This window comes from Molossus molossus, unplaced genomic scaffold (assembly GCF_014108415.1).
Source record: "Molossus molossus isolate mMolMol1 unplaced genomic scaffold, mMolMol1.p scaffold_m16_p_13, whole genome shotgun sequence".
Lineage (NCBI taxonomy): Eukaryota > Metazoa > Chordata > Mammalia > Chiroptera > Molossidae > Molossus > Molossus molossus.
This window is the reverse complement of record NW_023425348.1, coordinates 51,521,186-51,542,918: the sequence shown is the minus strand read 5'-3', so window position 1 is coordinate 51,542,918 and position 21,733 is coordinate 51,521,186. Positions and strand designations below refer to the sequence as shown.

Below are 21,733 nucleotides of genomic sequence, written 5' to 3'. Positions count from 1 at the left end.
CTGCGTTAGTCTCACAGAAAATGAGACTGTGGCCTACTGCTCAGCACAGGCAGAGGAAGGGGACTGGCCAACCTCTGATACTTCCATATTTAATTGTTCTGATAATTACTTCTGCCTTTTGCTGCTGCTGGCACTCAGAGTTTCCCTAAATCGCTCCTAATTCTCTGCTTAGGGCTTTATCTTGGGGTGTTCCTCATTTTTTCTCTATCAAGTTAATGAGATAATATCTGCAAAAAATGGTAATTTTTATATTGTTTCCTCCTTTTAGCATTTTATTCTTCTTTTTAGCATTTTATTCCTTATTTTATTCCTTTCTTGACCTCACCTTGGCATACTACATGGACCAGGACTTGTAGAAAACAGCTTCTGACCAGTCTACTGTAAGTGGGTTACAGATATGCTGGATGTTTTTGCTGTCTGTTACCTACTGGCACAGAAAACTTTTAAAATGATTATGCCATAAACATTATCATTTTAAATATGCTGTGTTGTATGCCCTGGTTGGGTGGCTCAGTTGGTTGGAGTGTTGTCTTGTACATCAAAAGGCTGTGGGTTCCATTACTGATTAGGACACATCCCTAGGTTGTGGGTTCCATCCTGCTCCCTAGTTAGGGTACATATGGGAGGCAACTGGTTGATGTTTCTCTCTCCTCCCTTGCTCTCTCTCTAAAAATCGATAAACATATCCCTGAGTGAAGATAAAAAAATATATATTGGAAACTACTGCTTTAGAACAGTAACCCCTTTCATTTATATTTTAAAAGCTATTTATTACAAAATGGTACATAGCATCATATTGAATCTACCAAATTATTTTTATCTCTGGTTATATATCTTTGTCCTCATTCTAACTTTGTGCTTTCTCTTCTCTCTTTCTACATCTCTTTTTTTTCTTTTCTTAATTTAAAAATCTACCTTGGCAGACTTGCCTATGAGGTATCAGTTATTGGTCATTTCAAAGAAGTAGATTTGTTTCTCCCTTTATGTATATTGATTTTCTGTAATTCATCTAATTCATAGCTTTACATGTATTTGTTTATTCTACCTCTTTTGCTATATTATTAGTAGCTTTTTCTAGTCCTTTTGATTGAATGTTTCATTTTATTAATCATTCTCATTTTTACATAAAGTGTTAAGACTACAGATTTTCTTAAGTTTACCACTCTGGATGCACAGTGATGTGCATTACTTTAATTTAACAACAATAACTCATTTCTAATTATGTCATAAAATCAACGTTATTTTAAAAATTCATCATTTATATGAGAGGTATTTGTTTCTAAGTGCTTAGAACCTTTCTTCTTTCTATTTTTCTGTTATTAGTTTTTAGTTTTATTTTGGTGAAACACAGTATGATTTTTATATTTTGAAATTGAGCTCTTTGTAGTCTAATATTTATGTAAGCACATCACAGGCATTTGAAAAGCATGTGTGTTCCTATTGGGATCTCAAGCACACACACACTCACACATGTGCATCACACATACATCTCCTGTTCCCCCTGCTTCATCCTGATCTCCATGATCAGTTCATTCGATCATTCGCCTGCTGCCACGTGCTGGCCCAGTAGGAGCACAGGTACTCTGTCCTGCTACGGACCTGGAAAGTCTATCTGATCCTCTCGCCGACTCCAGTGCATCCCTGGGATTCACTCCTGTTGCACAGAGGCTTGATTGCTGCTGGAACCTGGATAGTCTGGCCAGTTCAAAAGAAAAAAAGGAGTCTGTTGGAGAAATATTAGCTAGAATCACTAAAACTTAGCATTTGCTAGTCATGAGATAGGAAGAGGGGAAAATCAAGAATACATATACACAATGGAGTACTATGCAGCTGTAAGAAAGAAAGATCTCTTATCCTTTGAGACTACATGGAGGGACCTGGAAAGTATTATCCTAAGTGAAACAAGCCAAACAGAGAAAGACAAGTATCATATGATCTCACTGATTTGTGGAATATAATGAACATAACAGTCTGAGGAATGGGGTAGTCCCAGAGACGTGGAAGTGGGTAGACTGACAATCCCCAGAAGAGGGGGTGGTGGGGGAGAGAGAAACCACAGAACTTATATGCATGTATGCATGAACAACGAACATGGACAACAAAACTGGGGACAGGGCGGGGAGGGAAAAGGAGGGGGGAATCAGTTGGGGGGGGGGAGGAGAAACATCTGTAACAAAAATAAATTAATTAATTAAAAAAAGAATAATATATGTTTTATGACAATTATGGAACTAGCCAGCTTATTTATAAAATGAAAACATATTTATAAAATGTTTTAAAGTTGATTTCCTTGGGCTTCACAGGCATCATCAGCAAATAGCAATGATCTGATGTTTCTTTTTGGTGATTATAGTCTCATAAGTCTGATGACAGCTAAAACCTCAGAGATCTTTCTAGGTCTCAAGGAGTTAGAAAGCCCAGTGGGAGCTGGGTTAGGACAGCTGGTCTCCTGAGTCCCGGGGCTTCCAGCGCATTGGCATCATGCAGAATTCGAACAGCAGTTTGGCGTCACAGCCAGAGCTCAGGAACTCACTTCCTCGGAATTCACCTAAAAACGGTAGATTGGAGCGCTAGGTCACCTCCAATAAAGATCAGTCTGATTATGAAGAATTTCTTATCAAGCCATCTCAGAGGAGACTGCAGTTCCCATGTGTTGGCGGACGTCATCAATCGGACCCGTCCACCCACAAGTGGGACTGGGCGATGGAAGGCTCCTCCACGCCCCCTGCGCTTGGAAGGTCTGTTCTGCCTTGGTTCCCACAGTGGGAGGCAGTTTCAAAGGCACAGTCATGAGAGAACAATGTGTTAACACAGGTATATGCGACTGAACCCAGTTAAAGCCTCTATGTCAGCTATTTTCAACCTTTTTCATCTCATAGCACACAAACTAATTACTAAGATTCTGTGGCAAGCTAAAAAATATATCTTTTGACAGAAAAAACAGGTATAATTTTGATTCATTCACACTGGATGACTATTGTGTTGGCTGTTGTCATTTTTTTTTAGCCCTGGCCGGTTTGGCTCAGCGGTTAGAGCGTCCGCCTGCGGTCTAGAGAGACCCGGATTCGGTTCCCGCTAGGGGCACGTACCTCGGTTGCAGTTTGTCCCCGGCCCTGGTTGGGTTGTGTGGGTGGCAGCCACTCGATGTGTCCCTTTCACATCGATGTTTCTCTCTCTCTCTCTCTCTTCCTCTCTCTCCCTCCCACTCTATCTGAACAAAAAATAAAAAAAAAGTGTCCTCGAGTGAGGATAAAAAAAAAGAAGAAAAGAAGCCTGAAACACCAATCAGAAAGAATTTATGTACCCCTATGTTCATAGCAGCATTTTTTGTGTGTGTGTGTGGTACATGCCCCTAGTGGGAACCAAACCCAGGACTCTCTGGTCCACAGGTCGATGCTCATCCGCTGAGCCAAACTGGTCAGGGCCATAGCAGCACTATTTACAATCACTAAGATCTGGAAACAACCCAAGTACCCATCAATAAATGAGTGGATAAAAAAGCTGTGGTACATATACACAGTGGAATACCATGCACTGTAAGAAAGAAAGTTTTCTTATCCTTTGAGACGACATGGAGGGACCTTGAGAGTATTATGCTAAGCGAAATAAGCCAATCAGAGGAAGACAAATACCACACAATCTCACTTATTTGTGGAATACAGTGAACAGGGTGAGCTGATGAACGAAATGACCCAGAGACATGGAAAGGAGTATGGTTCAGACTGACAGACCTCAGGGTAGGTGGGCGTGGGGGGAGGGATGAGATGAACCACAGAACTTAAATGTATGTATGTGTAACCAGTGGACATAGACAACAATGCTAGTGGGGTGTGAGGGGGGGGGGCCTGGGGTTGAGGTGTCTAGGGGAGGAAAAGGGAGAAACATCTGTAACAAAAATAAATTAATAAAAATTGGAAAAAAAAAAACAAAACTGCCACCTACCAAACTGGAGTGGTCTGCCTCTTTTTTTGGTTTCTCCTTGTCCTCTGTGTGTACAAGCTTGCAAACATGTACAGGGTTGGTTGCCAGTTAACAAACACTACACCTTGTCAATTTTCAATAACCTTGGGATCATCTACTCTCTTAGTCAGGGATTATAGGAAATAAAAGGCACATTAATGAAGATTTCAAAGAGAACTGAAGGGACTATTTACCAAGGTATGCACAGGGGACCCACAAAGAATATTGAGATACTCAGAGTCTAATACAACCATTAACTAAAAATAAAGCCATTCACATTGCCATGCAGGAAATGGTAAAAAGGCATGAGTTACCAGAGACCAGTGAAAGGTGAAGCCATAGAGCTGTGGCGAAGTGCTGCCAGACAGGAGTGCCGGTTGCCGTGGGACAGGCACTGCCAGAACCACAGTGCTGGGCAGGGAAGAAGTCAGAGAATGCACACTCTGAAATCTCTCTCCCCAATCTCTAATCTGCCGGTGCCTTAGGTCGGCTGGAACCAACCCAAGCAGAGGCTAGAGAGCCTGAATGACGCAGAGCGCATGCGCCTGTGTGTGTGTGTGTGTGTGTGTCTGTATGTGTGTGTGTGTGTGTGTCCACAGCCCACTGGGGCAGAGCAGAGAGGGGCAGGAATACATTGCTGTGAGGTCATAAACAAAGAACCAGTACTTACACCGGTGCTTGTTTCAGTTAGTTGGGGCCAGGGTGCAGGATATGTTTTCCATGATATATTAGAATCGTAGTACCTGAGGCAGAAGAATGAACTGGGATTGCTGTTCTCTGATGGGGATCGTGGATGTAAAAGACACTAGCCAGTAGAGATATAATCACAGTTAATTTTTACTTTATGAGAACTCTATTAAGAGCATTTACTGTTTTCATTTCTTGACAACTATTTTTCAAAACTTTCATTTAATGTGACTTGTTTGAGTATAGAGAACATTTTAAGTTATATTGTGAAATCTGTCCTTTTTACCTGCATGATTCTGCCTTTCATATCATACTTAGCAAGTGTTTTCCTATCCCTAAGGATTTATAAATTTCACTTAGTAATCTGTACTTTATGGCTTTTCTGAAAAATAATTTACTGTGTTATTTACTGAAATATCCATAAATGTTCATATATTTATATATATCATATGTCAGTTTATAAATATTTATACAGTATCAGATATATATTGCATTGGGAACAGAAGTAAAAATAATGAGATAGAGAAGAGGTCATGTGATTTCATGGCCACCAATCTTATTAAGATGGAACAATGATAATATAATGAAGATGACAAAGCAGAAGTCATGAAATATGTGACAAACAAAGCAGGAGATGGAGAAACAAGCAAGTCAGAGTGAAAGGAGGCAGAGTGGATGTGTCACAAGTCTCTGAGCCATGTTGATGGTACCCACATACCAGACACCCCTTTGCTCAAACCTTCCCAGTGGTTTCCCTGATCACTCAATCATCACCATACCTACAAGCTCTGACCTCCTGCTACCGCTCCATTTCATGGCTCCCGATGCTATCTCTCTCTCTCTCTCTCTCTCTCTCTTTTGTTAATCTTCCTTTCATGTTACTTTTATTTATTTATGTTTTCAATTTTTATTAATTTATTTTTGTTACGAATGTTTCTCCTTCCCCCTCCCCCCGACACCCAATCCCCATTCCACCCCCCCCAAACTCCCTAGCATTGTTGTCTATGTCCATTGGTGACACATACATGCATATAAGTTCTTTGGTTCATCTCATCCAGCCCTCCCCACCCCCCACCCTTCCTCTGATGGTTCGTCAGTCTGAACTGTACTCCTTTCCATGTCTCTGGGTCTATTCCAACACTCTCTTTCTTGCTAATTCCATGTAACCACCTTTGCATCCCTGTTGTTCCTCCCGTACACCAAGGCCCCGTCTGCTCTGGCCTCTGTGCTTTCTGTTCCCCACTGCGTGCAGCCCTCTTTCCTCAGAGAGCCTCCGACTCTCTTCCTTCACTTCAAACCCTGCCCTTTCAAAGGCCTGACCTAACCAACCTATCATAAACAGCTACTCCATCCCCATCACCTTCTCTTCTCTTACTCTATTTTTTTTTTAGTCCTTATAACTACCACTTATTTGTTTGTTTAATGTTTACTCCCTCAGGTAGAATAAAAGCTCCATGAGATCTTTTTTTATTTTTATTTTTGGTGTGTGTGTGTCAGGGAAGTTGAAACAGAACAGTGCCTGAGATATGGCAGACACTCAATAAATATTTGTCAAATATATAAATGGACTGAAAACAGTAATTGCATGACATTTTACCCCCCTTTACAGGCAGCTGATCTCCTCCCTCAGTCCCACCATGTTTGCAGAATGTTTGTTAGCAAGGCTTCTAGTTCCCAGGTAAAATATTGAACATGTATTAATTATTATCAAAGCTTGAAAAAAGCATGTCCATTTTGACATTAAGGGTCTGGTAAAGAACTGGCTTTCCACTAATCACCTTGAAGCAAAGCCTATCAGTTGAATATCTTACCTACATAAGTAGTGTTGCTAAACCACATTTTAGTGCCTTACTTTTAAGGATGGGCCAAGAAGAATCATCAGGCATGAAGAAAACCCTCCGGAAAGACAGCCTCCGAGTAACAAATAGGAAAAGTCACCGGGGAATAGAGATAACATAAGGGACAGAAGAAAGCTGAGACAATATTGAATCTGTAAATAAAACATAAAACTATTAAGTGTGGTAATTGAAGAATAAGAGTAAATTATAAATTAATAATAATTGAAAAAATATATCAATAGAAAGGCTGGAAAATCAAGATGAGTAAGTCAGAAAGAAGAGCAAAAAGACAAAAAAGAAAGAAAAAATAATAGTGACTGAGAATCAATTGATGAGCTATAATTTTTTCAATACAAATTTTAGAAACAGTAAAAAAACAAGAACAAGGAAGACAAATGATTGCAGAAACTATATAGGAAAATCCCAATTGTAAGAATATGGATTTTAAGATTGAAATGGTCCTTTGGATAAAGAACTCGTACTTAGGAACAAAAGTATAAAATTTCAGCACACAAAGGATAAAAAATACTAACACTAAGAAATATAGAGAAAGGAATGAAGAGTATCGGGGGCCCTCGTGGGTGGCAAAGCCTCAGGCATTTCTTTAGCCTGGCTGACCACAACTCCTCTGCCCCCTTTATCCCTCCTCAGAATAAGTCGGGGCTCATTTCTCCCCTCTACTTTCATTTTGGTTTTTCTTACTTCTTTTCCTATTCCCCCTTTCTGTATTTGATTCTTTTGTCTTTCACCCTAGTCTTTTTCTTTTCATGACATTTTCCCCTCTTCATTTTATTTTCTGAATATAAAGGGCCCCAGTGTGTGAGAAAGAAGCTTATGCATAAAGTTGCTGGATCTCTTGTAATCTGCAAGATTGCGGAGGCCAGCAGCCACTCTAGTATGTATAGCATTCATAGCATGTTTACCAAGTGCCAGGCACTGCTGGGCTTTACACATAGCATCTTATTTAATCCTCAGTTCACCTATGCTTTTGGTACTATCATTGACCCCATTTTATGAGGTTAAAACAGGGATTACATAAGCGATGGACCCAAGATTCACACCCAGGCTTCTTGGCTCCTGAGCCTTTGACCAAGTCTTCTGAGCCCTGTGGTCCTGCCCCTTATTCTAGCCAGTGGTTGGCTGCTGACTGCTGGCCCCAGGCTTGATGGGGTGCTGTGGCCTCCCCAGTCAAAGGGAAGGTTTGTTGTTTTAGAGGGAAGAATTCTGCATTCTTATTCTGCTGGGTCCTCCATTCACTTAATAAAGGAGGGGCCTCAAAATAGAGAGGCAGCTGGAGACTCCAAACATGTATTTACTACACATAAACCCTATAAATGCTTTCTGAGGTTATTTACCATTGAGAAATCAGCATCGGAAAAACATTATTTAACCAATAAAGTCAGTCAACCAACCTCAAGTTTCCCTGATGTTTTCAGTGGCTCCCTATGTTTTCTTTATTTAGTGCCTCCTCCTCCCATCTGCTTTCTAATGAGCTCTGTCCCACTTCTAGAGGATGTTTGTGGAAAACATACCTTTCTCCCAAAATGTACCCAGATAGGACTGACAGTTCCCTTCATTGCTCCTTCTGTGCCCATACAATCTTCTATCATGGCACAGGACCTAGTTCCCCCTTTTCACTTGTTGGACTGTCAGACTTGCAGTGATCAAGTTTTATTCAGACCTCTCCACTCAGTACCCAGCCTGCAGCCCAGGAAATTCAAAAGAGAATGCTTTTGAAAGTTGTTGTGCTATCCAAAAGGGACCAACTTGTAAATGTACCGTCACCCACACACAGAAACTCTCTTGTCCCAGAGTGAATCTGAGTTGCCCTGACAAAGCTCACAAGAGACTTGTGAATTCAGTTAGATTCCCCTTTAATCGTTTACAATTAGAAAACATTAAAATCTAAGTTCTATATGCATAACCCATAGACACAGACAACACTGTGGTGACGGCCAGAGGGAAGGAGGGGCAGGACTTGGGTGGAGGTGGGCAAAGAAGGGGTGCACGGGGTCATCTCTAACAGAGTCAACAAGAAAAATAAACAAAAGAAAAAAAGAAATTTGCGTTCAAATGACTTGGAAACCTTCCCTCCCCTGCTTAACTGGAATCAGAGTGGGGAGGTTCTTCTGTGATGAAGCATTAATGACAGGAGGTTCTCGTGTCTTGATACATCCATTCTCCAAACAGCACCAGATATTTGGGTTGGACCCACAGGGCCCCTCTCCCGTGGATGGTTTTCAGATGGTGCTGCTACCTGTTGCTCTGCCAGCCTTCTTGCTTCCTTTGTTGATACATTCTCCTTTTAAATGGCACCTTGTTCTGAAGTGTGAAGACTCCTGTACAAGGACCAGCGCCACAGTGCATGAATGGAGAATGAAGTGCACATCAACAAAACTGAGAGAAGCTGAGCATGCAGAGTGGTTAAGACGCATTTCCTGTCCTAAGGAGCTTACAGTTCAGTGGCAGAAACAGGCACGTCAATAACCATTTTCAACGTAGGTGGTGGGTGCTGCAGAGGAAGCCCGGGGAGGAGAAGGTGCACAGTCTCCTTTTGTACTGGCCAAATGTTTTGTTTTTGCATTATTTCTGGGCTTGTAGTTTCAGGCGGTCACTGCTTTTATTACTAAGAAAGGAACACAGATAAAATCATCTTCTGAAAGCAGAAATAACATACAACTTACACAGAGTTGACAAAGACTAGAAAAACCAGACTGCACTGTGACCACATGTGCATGTTTTTCAAGGGGGTCCAAGTGCTATAACTTTCCTAATAATATCCACATAATTTTCTCAATAGCAGGATTCGTATTAAATCCCGGGGGGAAAGTTGCAAGAACCCATTTTCTCAAGTTATTTAAAACTCAGACTGACCCACTCCCCTCAATTATACCTCGGTATGAACCCAGTGGCAAGGCATTCAAGACAGCAAGGACGTGTAAGTAGCTTCTAGCTGCTTTGCCTCAGATATTTTTTGAAAAGTCATTTAAAAATGATAACTCAGAGGCGTACTATTTAACTTAAGGAAGTTTAAGAAGTTAGACTTTACTTCATCAGAAGGTATAATATAACTGACAGTTTAGTTCAACTCAAATTTTAAATCAACATTTTTATTAAAATATGCTTGAATTCAGCAAAGTTTTTAAAGGTATCATAATTTGTAACATTATTTTTTAAAATGCTTGAAAGTCTCTTAATTAAATTATTTCCTCTTAGTGTCATATGCAGGGGCTTGTGAATTATTTGTTGCTCCTTTATCAACCAAGCAAAGGTTTATAAGATTTTAGAGGCTGTTTCTTTCTTTTCAGTATTGTCCCAGAATTTTAAAAATTTATTAGGTCTTCATATATCACTTCTCAAAAATTGATTTTCACTAAAAAATTGAGGGGTTCAAGGAGGATTTAAATTGTCAAAAAAATTGCGTCCGCTCTAATACTTTTTGAATCCTGCCAGCAATTTGATCCTGTAGCTTAAGACTCCCGAGGATGTGGAAGTGAAGGGAGGTGGAGGGCTCAGACATCCACCCTGATGTGAATGATTTCCCAGAATGGCCGTGGGGAGGAGAGCTGCTTGTCATAGGTGCTTCAAGCGTGTATTCGTTGGAAGGGAATATACAAAGCCTTCGGGAAGCCCTTATTCTATTTTGTACTTGAGAACACGTTGGACAAAAGCGAGCAAAGCTTCCGGTACAGACGGCAGACCGAGCGCGGAAAGCTTTGCTGGGCTGGGGAAGCACTGAGGACAAGCTGAGGTCCAGGCCCTCCATCCTCCGCTCTCAGCGGATCCCAGCTCTGGGCTTTCGTGATGAGAATGGGGGGACGCAGTTTGGTCCTGGTGGGCCTTGGAACAATAGGTTGCAGCCCACTGCGGTGCTCCCGGGAGCAGTTTGGACCCTGAACCCAGCCCCATCACTTAGACAGGCACATGGACCAGAGGGCTTTTTGCTATACCCAGCCCCCTGTCTAAGAACATGCCAGCCAAGTCACCATATTCCTCATTTTTTCTTAAAAGGAAAGTGAAGAACTTAGTGAGGGGAGCTCTAAAACCTCTCAGGAGGGCCTCAGACCTGCAGCAGCACCCCCATCTCTGTGAGGAACGGCCCATGACCAACCTCCCCCGGCTGAATCTGAGCCGCCATGTGTACACTGTGTGCGACCCAGTGCATGTCCCTCAGCTGCTCTGAGCTCCGCTTTGCTTATCTCTTTTATGGTTAACCATGATACGATCTGCCACCGTGATGAAGAAATGAGACATTCCCACACACGCCAAGTGCTCAGTGCAGTGTCTGAAGGGAGCCGGAGCCCCGTGCGTGTTAAGGACAGGGATTAAGACCTGTGATCATGGCCCAGCTCTTCTGGGCTGATATCCCAGTTATTCTGAGCAGTCTCCTTGGTGCATTCTTTAGGTCAGTGAAGTCCAACACAGGAGAAGGAAACTAAATATGTCAGTGGCAAGTCTAGACAGGAAGGACAGAGATTTGTGAGTTCTGAGGCTGAATTCTGACAATCAGATGAGTGAGAATAGGATTTGACTTCTTCCTGTTTTCTTGAAGTCAGGGAAGACCTCTCTGAAAAAGTGGTGTTTACATCCCTGTGCAGACTCCAAGGCAGAGGAAAGGGTGACGTATGGTTGGGTAAAATGGGTCTCCTGATCCCATTTTGATGCTCCCTATAAGGCATCAAACTGCCTCTGTTAGCGTCTTCTTGGAACCTCCAGAAATATTTTGGATACAACTGACTATAATAAGAAGCATATGGGACCACATTCATCTATTTTAAAAAACACATCAAATCACTGCCATGTTCAAGGTTCTGTGTTGCTGTCTAAATACCCAGCATCTTTCTGCTAAACCACCTTCCCAGTCAGACAGATGTGAAACCCAGCATCGGTTACTCCTCCATTGTCTCATTCATCCCCTCTCTTCCAGCGAAACTTATTCATTCATTATTCATCTAGACTGTGGTAGAATTCTTTAACTTGGCTCCCTGCCTCTAGGCTTGGCACTGGACGCTAGGAAGTTAAAAATGTAGATTAGAATCTTGACTGAGGGTTTAAGACTATATCTTGAATAGGGCTGATTTCTTATTTTTTGTTTATTTCTAAAGCAAGAAACCAGTAAAAAGCACCTGGTACTTTATCACCTAGAAATAACCAATACCAATCTCTCACTACCAGCAATCTATGTATCTCTATATATTTCACATATATAATTAAAAAATAAAATGATGTTATATGCAAAATTTGATATCCTTTATACATATTTCATGAGCACCTTCATGAAAATATATCTACATTATTTTAATTGATGCATTATTACATATTATATATTATTGTATCACTATTCCTTAATTTATTTCATCGATCCTTTATTGATATATCTTTATATGGCTACTGATGTCTTACTGTTATAAAGATTATAGTAAGCTGCAAAATACATATATCTTTGTACATTTCTTAGAGTACTTTCATCAAATAAATTGATTTTTTTTTTTTTTTTAGAGACAGAGGAAGGGAGAGAGAGATAGAAACATTGCTGTGAGAGAGAAACATCAATCAGCTGCCTCCTGCATGCCCTGCACTGGGGATCAAACCCGTAACCCAGGCACCTACCCTGACCAGGAATCGAACCGGGACTCTCAGTCCATGGGATGACGCTCAATCCACTGAGCCACATGGGCTGGGCTCAAATAAATTCTTGTAAAGGAAATTGCTGGATCAAAATGGTGTTTAATTGTAAAGCTTTGGGTGGATATTGTCAAATTGCCCTTTGGAAATTTTATACCAATTTACACTCTCAAAAGCAGACTATAAGCATGCCTCTTTTCCTACACTATCACCTGGTTATTAATATTCTTTAATATCTTTGCCAATTTGATAGGTGAAAATGATCTCATTATTATATTAATTTGTATTTTCTTGTTCCTAATGAGATTGAGTATTGTCTTTTGCATATTTTAGACCATTGATATTTCTTATTTTGTGAGTTGTCTGTTCATATCTGGTCCCTACCCTTTTATTGATTTATTTCCTATTTTGTCCATATTAGTTCTATCTTTTATACATGGTGACTTTTTTGCATTTGCCATTTGCCTGTATTTACTGATTACTGTTATAGAAATTTAAAATTTTGATATCACCTAAACTGTCAAACTTTTTATTTATAATTTCTGACCTTATTGCTCTTCTTAGAAAGGCTTTTCCTATTTCCAGACTAGCAAATATTCATCTACATTTTATTCAAGTATTTTTAAGGTTCCATTTATTACATTAAATCAGATTAATCTTGAATTTATTTTGATGTAAGGTGTAAGACATATAAGTGTGTTTATGACTTGCATTTGTTCTAACTTACATTTCCCCACTGGTCTGAAATGCTAATATTATCATACACTATACTCACACATCTGTGACTCTACCATGGATCTTTGACTTAGGGGATTAGAAGCAAAGACACAGGGAGGTTCAGGAGCCTGAGTGAATGATAAGTGTTGTACTAAGACTGGAAAGAAAGGGGACAGATGTCAGAAATCCTGAGTTAATGCACAGTTAAATAATGAATACTTCTTATCTCCTCTTTGAAAGGTTAAGATAAAAAAGGAGAGGTCAAAAGTAACTATCTTTTGAACCAGGAGATTGGGGAAAAGAGGCATGTACAAAAATAAAAAGCAGTAATTGGCTGTGAAGTAGAAGATGATGATCAATTTGATCATTAAGATGTTGAGCTCATGGTCTCAAAAGAACATCTATGTGATTGTGATGATGATGATGATGATGATGATGATGATGATGATAATGTGTGTGTGTGTGTAACAGAGATGGAAAGCAAGATTGAGAGAGTAGATTAAACCAAGATTCAGTTAATATTTTAAATTTTTTATTTTTATTCTTCACCTGAGGACATTTTTCTACCTATTATCAGATAAAGTGGGAAGGAGGGGGAGAGAGAGACAGAGAGAAACATCGACATGATAGAGCTACACCGACTGGTTGTCTCCTGCACGACCAGACCAGAGCCGGGGATGAACGCAACTGAAGCACATGCCCCTGACTGGAATCGAACCCGCGACTCATTAGTCTGCAGGTTGACGCTCTAACCGCTGAGCCAAACCGGCCAGGGCAAAATTCAGTTAGTTTTTATTGAGAATCTATTTTATTTAATAGCAATGCTACATTTCCCTGTAGCATTCATCAGTACTTGAAAGATTTTACTCTCTTCCTCACAGAAGTAAAGCAATCGGCCGCACCTCCATGGAGTCTGGGAAATGATACATTGGCTTCTCCCTAGACCTCTCCTTTGCACTCTCTTCTCCCCTGCTGCCCAAATTTAGACCCTCACATCTCAGGCCCCTGATCACCCTCCCTGGTGTGAGAGAGGAGGTGGAAGGCCCATCCGAGCAGCCCTGAGTGGGCAGGCGGAAAGCACTGGAGGGAAAGGCGGCAGGGAGGAGGCTTCTACGGGACCTGAACTCTCATGCTGTTTCTTCTCAGCTTCCTTCAGGCTTTATTGATAACGCAAGCAGAGGCCAAGAAGGAAGAGGAGAGAGTGAGTGACACCCCCTGCCCCATCAAACATCTCATTCCTAATTGCTCTTTGATAGGCTGGGGTGAGACCAGCAGAAGTTCGGAGCATCAGTCCTGGGAGAAAGCATGCTACCTCCACAACTGCAGTTGTAAGAATGGAGGAGTTACTAGTGGCTACCTTGGAACGTCAGACCTTTGTTCTGTGAGAACCTGTGAGCTGTAGTGGTTCAAGGGTAAAAAAAATATCAGTGGACATTTATTATGAATTAATAAGACTTGTACAGTCGGCTCTGAGCAGACCATGTGCAGCTGTGTTTGCAGGGGACAGTGTGTTGCAAATGTTTGACTTGTTCAGATGTTGTTCATTGACTTGCAAACAGACACTGGGACTGGAGTTCCTGTAAACTGAAAATGGGCTGTACTAAGTTTTCTAATCAAGCAGATGAAATGAAGAGAATTCATTATTGAAGACATACGTAAACTTCCATATTTTGTAAAAACACTTTTTCCAGCAAGAATTTTTCAAACACTTGCTTCAAATCAAAGATTCTGAAATTTGAACACTAGTCAGAAGTGATAGAGTCTGGTTATTAAAAATAAAAGCTTTATACTTCTAAATGTTCATAATATACTTTGGTATACCCTATGCTATCTTATCCTTTAACAACCATTCAAGACACTGTTCTCATCTTCTAGAAGGAAAAGCTAAGGCTGGGACGGACAAGGCACCAGCTAAGACCTTGAGTTCCCTATCCCGTCTCCCCTCCTCACTACACCACCAGCACAGCTGCAGGAATTGAGGCTCTGTTTTTTGAGGCCACATTTTTTTCTTTGTAAGCAAAAATTTTCACCTCCCAGACCAATTTTTCAGGCTCAGCATGATTTACTTCGCTTGCCTGGCATTCAGGTGTCTATTAGTCCCAAATATGGATGCATAGATGTTACCAGAAGTCAGTTATAGGATCAGTGAAGTGATCACACAGGCACAGACTTCTTCTGATAAAGCTCACATTGTAATGTACATGGAGGTATGAACAGGCCAGGAGATAAAAGCTTATTGGACAGTGTTTTGACAGCTAATTAGTTCAAGTAGAGTAGAGAACTGTGCCCTCAGCTGAAAGCCGAGGGTTATCTGTGCCTGTGACTACGTTCGGGCCCATCTGTGATTCGTGGTAAAGGTAAGAGGGAAACAGTCTAATAATTGTGACAGGTGTTTTTAAACATTTCTTTATAAAAATGACCCCCAATATAACATTAGAGTTTCCTTTCAATTTATTGCTCTGTTATCACTTTTTTGTTGTTGTTGTTAATCCTCACCAGAGGATATTTTTATTTTAGAGAGAGTGGAAGGGAGGAAGGATGGGGGAGGGGAGAGGAAGAGGGAGACAGAGAAACATGGACGTGAGAGAGACACACCGAATGGTTGCCTCCTGCACACGCACCCTGACTGGGGCCGGGGATCGAACCTGCAACCCAGGTATGTGCCCTTGACCAGAAATTGAACCCATGACCCTTCAGTGCAAAGCACTCCAACCACTGAGACACAGTGGCTACTAGGAGATCTAGTTGCTACTTTTGCTAAGGCGGACAATAAGTAATATACTATTCATGATATCAGCTTTCAGATGAAACAGATGATAGGGACAAGAAGAGTTAAAAATGGTTCTTTTAAAGAGGAAAGACAATAAAAATGGAATAAAAACCTTCTGTGGGAAACCCAGAGATGGACTTAGGAGCTCGCCCTATGCTTGCCCAGGTCTAAGAAGCTCGCGGTCCTGTAGCGTCCCTGGCTGAGGGTGACCCTGAGGTGGGCTGAGCAGTGCTTGGACCCGGCTAGCCCGTTATTTTAGCTCTGCTCCAAGTCCATGTGGTCAGCACACAGGGTGTCTGTAAGGGGGCCAGAAGCTGCAGGTTGGTAGGGGTCCAGGTGCTAGAATGGTCAACACACCTAAGCAAAGAAAGTGAGCTTGTAGGAATAAAATATGTTATTTCAGACCTCAGAATAAAACCTAGAAACTGTCTGTTAGGACAGTTGAACTGTTTCAATGAAGTAAGAGATAATTATTTACTTTTTTAAAAATAAAGATTACCTTTTCCTTGTTCCAACTTGCTTATCTCATTAGAGATGGAAGTTCTAGTTATTTATAACATATTTGCATTTTTACAGCAAAAACAGAAGAGCTTGGAAGAACAAGCTGAATCTGTTACCTTCCCAGGAGCCTAAATCCCCCAACTTCTGACATTTGGGGCTCCCTATCTCTCTGGTGGATGCACCACTTAATTGCAGCCAGGAGCCATACTTAGCACTTAATTAACACTTTCCCATTCCACCTTGCTCTCCAAAGAATGCTAGAACCATCCATCCAGGGCAGAGTTGAAAATCTGGGGCGCACACATTTCAGATATATTTTCTGAAATGCTTACATACATCAAATACTTTGGAAGAAAATGAATAGATATTTGTCCTCTCGTGTTGCCTTTTTGATGACCAACATCATCACAAATCCTTCTGGCCTGTTTCTGAGCATGACAAATCGAGAGTCTTGAGTAAGGAGGAATGAGAATTTAAATTTAAGCTGATTGAAAAATCCAGAATTTTATGTGCAAATGAGAATAAATTTATACAAACGTATTTCATATGTTTATTAGATTATTTTAGTGGAATTATCTATGTGGTGAATGCTGGCGAATACCATTCATTTCATTTAAATGTGCAGCAGTTTTATTTTCACTCTCAATGAAATATTGAGCTTTTAAAATCTGATAATGGTAAAATTTTTATTATTTTGGTAACATTCACTTATTCACAATACATTTGTTTATTTTGGGGTGAAAAACTAGTATAATTGTTATGAGTTTTGACAGACACAGTCTCACTTTATAAGTGAACAAAGATGCACAATCATGTCGGTTTCTATTCTTGCTTAAATATTGTCATTTTAATGCTATACATATGTATAGTGGAGCATACATTTTTAACAATGTAAGTAACTGATTGGATACTTTTCTTACTTATTATAAGAGCCAAATCAGGGAGATATATTATAAGACTGAGGAGCCCTAATGAGAAAGAAATAGAAAATATTAGCCTAAAATTTAACTGGTTCAGATCCTTCCCTATACCTCTCTTTGCTTTATAAGTCTTTGGGAAATTTAGGATAACATGGACTTATATCCTCCATAATCTATAAATACAATATTCTTAATTTTCTACTTTGCTTTACAGAAAATCAAGGAAGCACCCAGAACAAATTATATACATTCAACTGTTGGGTGGGCATTATGGAGAGGTCCCTTGACTTTATTTTATCAGTTTCCTCTAAAACAAACTGAAGAAATGATGAAGTGTACTCTTAGAACAAATATTTCCTTAAAAACATGGGCATAATTCCTTTGCTGAGAGGCATGTACTAAAACATGTGAACGCTACTTTTTTTTTTTTTTTCCTCTTTCTAAGCTCAACTGACGTGGAAATAGTTTGAGAAGAATTTAAGTAATGACAATGTCTTTTTATTGAAAATATAATTTCACATCTAAGAGTTAGTACCTGCTCACTTTCTTTATCTCAGCAGAGTAACGGTCCCCGGCCTGCCATGGTCCATCCACAGCTCTGCTCCCATCTTCCAATCACATACCAACTTCCCAGAGGCCTCTCTTTCCCGGGCCAGGTTGTGTTGTAGCCCTCACACGTCTTCCTGCCTCAAGCATGTTAATCTGGTTGGGATACTGAAAACCAGTCTTCCTGTCACGACCCTAGTAACTTCCTTCTCTCTCTCTCACTTTCCAACACAGGGCCATTACTGGGCACCCTGTCCACCTCTCCACTGGAATTAGGAACGAAAACAGAAGAGTTCAGTTCAGTTCAGCAAACAGTTGTGACGTGTCTGTTCTGTGCCGGGAGCTGTGGTAGGTCCTGGGTGCAGAGTGATGACCTGCTGTCTCAAGGAGCTGGCGGTCTAACAATCTGTCTCACACTGTCCGTCAGCATTGTGCTCCCCACTCTGCCTTCTTACCTGTACCAGCTCTCCCACCTGCAGGGTTTGCTCCTTGCCTTTCCTCACTCTGTTCCTCCGATACTCTTTCCTTCTGACCACAGCCAACGTCCCATCCCCAAGAGTTTAGGAATAAAGTTTTTGTCACTGAACTCTCCAGAAAGGTTTCTGAACTAAATAAGAGAGGTTATAAAGATTTGACTTTCTAAATCACTGGATTACAAGCAGCAATAAAACAAAGATCCCATCATATTATCTAAAGAGTTAATTAGGGGGCAAAAAGCACTCCTTAGTTTCTTGATTAATTTTGAACTTATTTGTAGTCAATTGGTGATATATGTTCTTAGCCATTAAAAAGAATAAGTCAAACTAGCATCACACTTGAAAAAGTTTAAGGGGAAAACCTAATGGCTTATGGCAAATGTATGTGTTTTAAGAATTATTTTTTTTTCTCTACTGATTTTAGAGAGGAAGGGAGAGGTAGAAACATTGATGAGAGAGAACATTGATTGTCCGCCTCCTGCATGCCCCCCACTGGGGATCGGGCCCACAACCTGGGCATGTGCCCTGACTGGGAACTGGACCGGCAACCTCTTGGTGCATGGCTCAACACTCAACCACTGAGCCACACTGGCCGGGCTTAAGAACTATTTTAAAAGAAGTATTAGAATTGAGTGCTTATATTCTTGCTTAAGTAAAAAAAAATAAGAGATTTTCTTTTACCTGTCCCCACAAACAGTAAGGACTTGTATAGATATAACTCCAAGAAAGTTGTCATATCAGATCTGAGAAAACAGAAAATGTTGCAAAACAGAAGTATTTTTCTAGGTCATCCATATGGTGTAAGACAATAATTTCGTTTCTCAGAAACATGCATGCTTGGTCTGGAAGCCTCAGGAAGCTCTCAGCTCTTTCCCTTTCTAAGTTCATGTATGACTTCCTTCTCTCTCTCTCTCATCCTCCCCCCTAAAAATCACTGTAACTGCGCTTTCCAGAGACTAGAAAAACTAAACCCTGGCTGTTGAATAAATGACCACTTTCAATATCTCTGCAAGTACCCTGAACCCTCTCTATCTCTTAATATTAAACTTTCTTTTCTAAACAAACAATAAAATAACCCTCAAATTTAACTAATTCATAGTTTTAAAATTTTTTCTTCCCTTTTGATTGCTGTAATACTATTTTTTCTTTTGTTCATATTAAGCATGCAGTATTTCAACTACATTAAGATTAAATAAGCTTTTTATGAAACTTAACCTACATCTATAGCAATATATGATACAGAAATGTATTTTTAAGACTAGCAAATGATTTACTACAATATAGTCTATTTTAAGCTGGAAAATGTTTCTAACAACATAGGTATTCATGTGTGGGTTTTGCACCCAGCTTCATTAACTTATGGTTTCACCCAGAAAGATGCTTTTAAAAATCTTTTTGTTTTTGGAGCTTATATTATTACCTAACTGGTAGTAAGTCACTTCATTTTCAACATATGAAGGACATAGTTATTCACAGTCTAGCTTGTAAGTTCTGATTAGCCCATGCTAATTGATTGGATTAAGTATTACTATGTCAAGCAAGTGGCCTAGTACTGTTGGTCACTTAAAAATCCAAATTGGGTTGACTATTTGATTCCTGATTGGATAGCAACTGGCTTTCCACATTTCAAGCAGATTGGTCATACCAGGTCTACACTCTGCTAACTCACACTGACTCTTTGCCCTCTATCATCTTTTTCAGGGTGTCCTTTACATCCTTGTTCCTAACGCTATAGATTAGGGGGTTGAGCATGGGAATTACAAGAGTATAAAACACGGAGATCAATTTGTTGTACTTCCATGAACTCCTTCCTCTAGGCTGCTGCAGGTACATGAAAAACAGCGTCCCATAGAAGATGATGACCACAGTGAGGTGGGAGGCACAGGTAGAAAATGCTTTGCACTTGCCTTCAGAAGACTGCATTTTTATGATGGAAAAGAGGATGCAAATGTAGGAGATGAGGATGGTCAGGAGGGACCCAGTGAGGTTCACCGACGAGAAGATCAAGAGCTGCTTTTCTTTGTTCTGGGTGTCGGAGCAGGAGAGGGCAAGGAGAGGGGGGTCAGCACAGTAGAAATGATGGATGATGTTGGAGTTGCAGAATGACAACTGGAAAGTCATAACTGTCTGTATCACAGAGTTGAGGAAGCCATAGGTATAGACCCCTATCACCAACTCCTTGCAGATCTGCTGAGTCATGATGGCTGTGTAAATCAGGGGGTTGCAGATAGCCATGTAGCGGTCATAGGCCATTGTGGCCAAGATGAAGCATTCGGTCGTGGCAAAAGCACTGGAGAAGTACAGCTGGGCAAAACAGCCCAAAAAGGAGATGGTTTTTTTCTTCGCCAGTAAATTTTGCAGCATCTTGGGCCCAATGGAAGATGAGTAACAAAGATCAATGAATGCCAGATGGCTGAGGAAATAGTACATGGGGGTGTGGAGCCTGGAATCCACCTCGATGAGTAGGATCATGCCAAGATTTCCCACCAGGGTGCTGAGATAAACAAACAGGAACACCACAAAGAGCGGAAGCTGAAGCTCTGGATGGTCTGTGAATCCCATGAGGACAAATTCTGTCACTGTGGTACGATTGCCTCTGGCCATTTTGTTCTCTCTTGTTGGAAAAAGAAAAAAATACGGCTTAGTATTTTAGTAAGTGATTAGATACTTAACAACAAAAGCTTCTTACCTCTTTGTTCCAGTACCCATGACAAAAATCGGGTTTCATACTCCCAATAGTTAAAGGCTGTCATTAGCCAATGGGCTTTATTCTGCTAAAACAGACTCAGAAAAGTCTGGGCTCATTTATTGTCTCTTTTGATGGAGACTGACAAATTGACCTTCAGTAAGTTGCACAAATTAAACTCCCAACAATATATACAAGAATTTGATTTTGTTACCAATCCAGTTTTATCAAAGTTTAAACCTTTGCCACTGTGAGGGTCAATATTGGCAACTCATGTCCTCTTGATTTGTATGTTTTAAAACAATTATGAGTAGGGGTTAGCATTTTGTCAAATAATTATTTGCATGTGCATTTCATTTTTTAAAATTGTTTTTATTTTTTATTTATTAATTTGAGAGAGAGAGAGAGAAATATTAATTTGTTGTTCCACTTATTTATATATTCATTGGTTGATTCTTGTATGTGCCCTGACCGGGGATCAAACCCACAACCTTGGCACATCATGAGGATGCTCTAACCAACTGAGCTAGTTGGCCAGGGCTGCAAGTGTATGATGGGTCAGTTCAGTTCCTTTACTAATTTTTTATTATGTTGTTGGTCTTCTAAACACTTTATTTAAAGAGGCTCTTTGTTAAGGAATCAGATATATGCATTGTGAATTGTTTTAGTTTGACAGTTAATGTTGGTATGATGATTTCTATTTGTGCCATACAGTCAATTTTAAATGTTTTGATGCCAAATATATGTCTTTTTCTTTTCAAATGTTGATCTTTTTGATATGGTTGAATAAACTTGCTTCACTTTAAAATTATTTTTAAAATATTTCTTGTTTTAGCCCTGTCTGGTTTGGCTCAGGGGTTAGAGCGTCGGCCTGCGGTCCAGAGAGACCCGGGTTCAGTTTCCGCTAAGGGCCCGTACCTTGGTTGCAGTTTGTCCCTGGCCCTGGTTGGTCGTGCAAGTGGCAGCCACTCGATGTGTCCCTTTCACGTCAATGTTTCTCTCTTTCT

The 21,733-nt window shown here is 40.4% G+C and overlaps 1 protein-coding gene across 1 annotated transcript; it reads right to left on the bottom strand.

Annotated features, from left to right (window-relative positions):
• Nucleotides 1-19,705: 19,705 nt before the first annotated feature.
• On the bottom strand, nucleotides 19,706-20,644 carry LOC118628959 (olfactory receptor 1030-like). The gene has a single exon (XM_036260034.1). The coding sequence runs from the start codon at nucleotides 20,642-20,644 to the stop codon at nucleotides 19,706-19,708; it is 939 nt and encodes a 312-aa protein (XP_036115927.1).
• Between the last annotated feature and the right edge of the window lie 1,089 nt (nucleotides 20,645-21,733).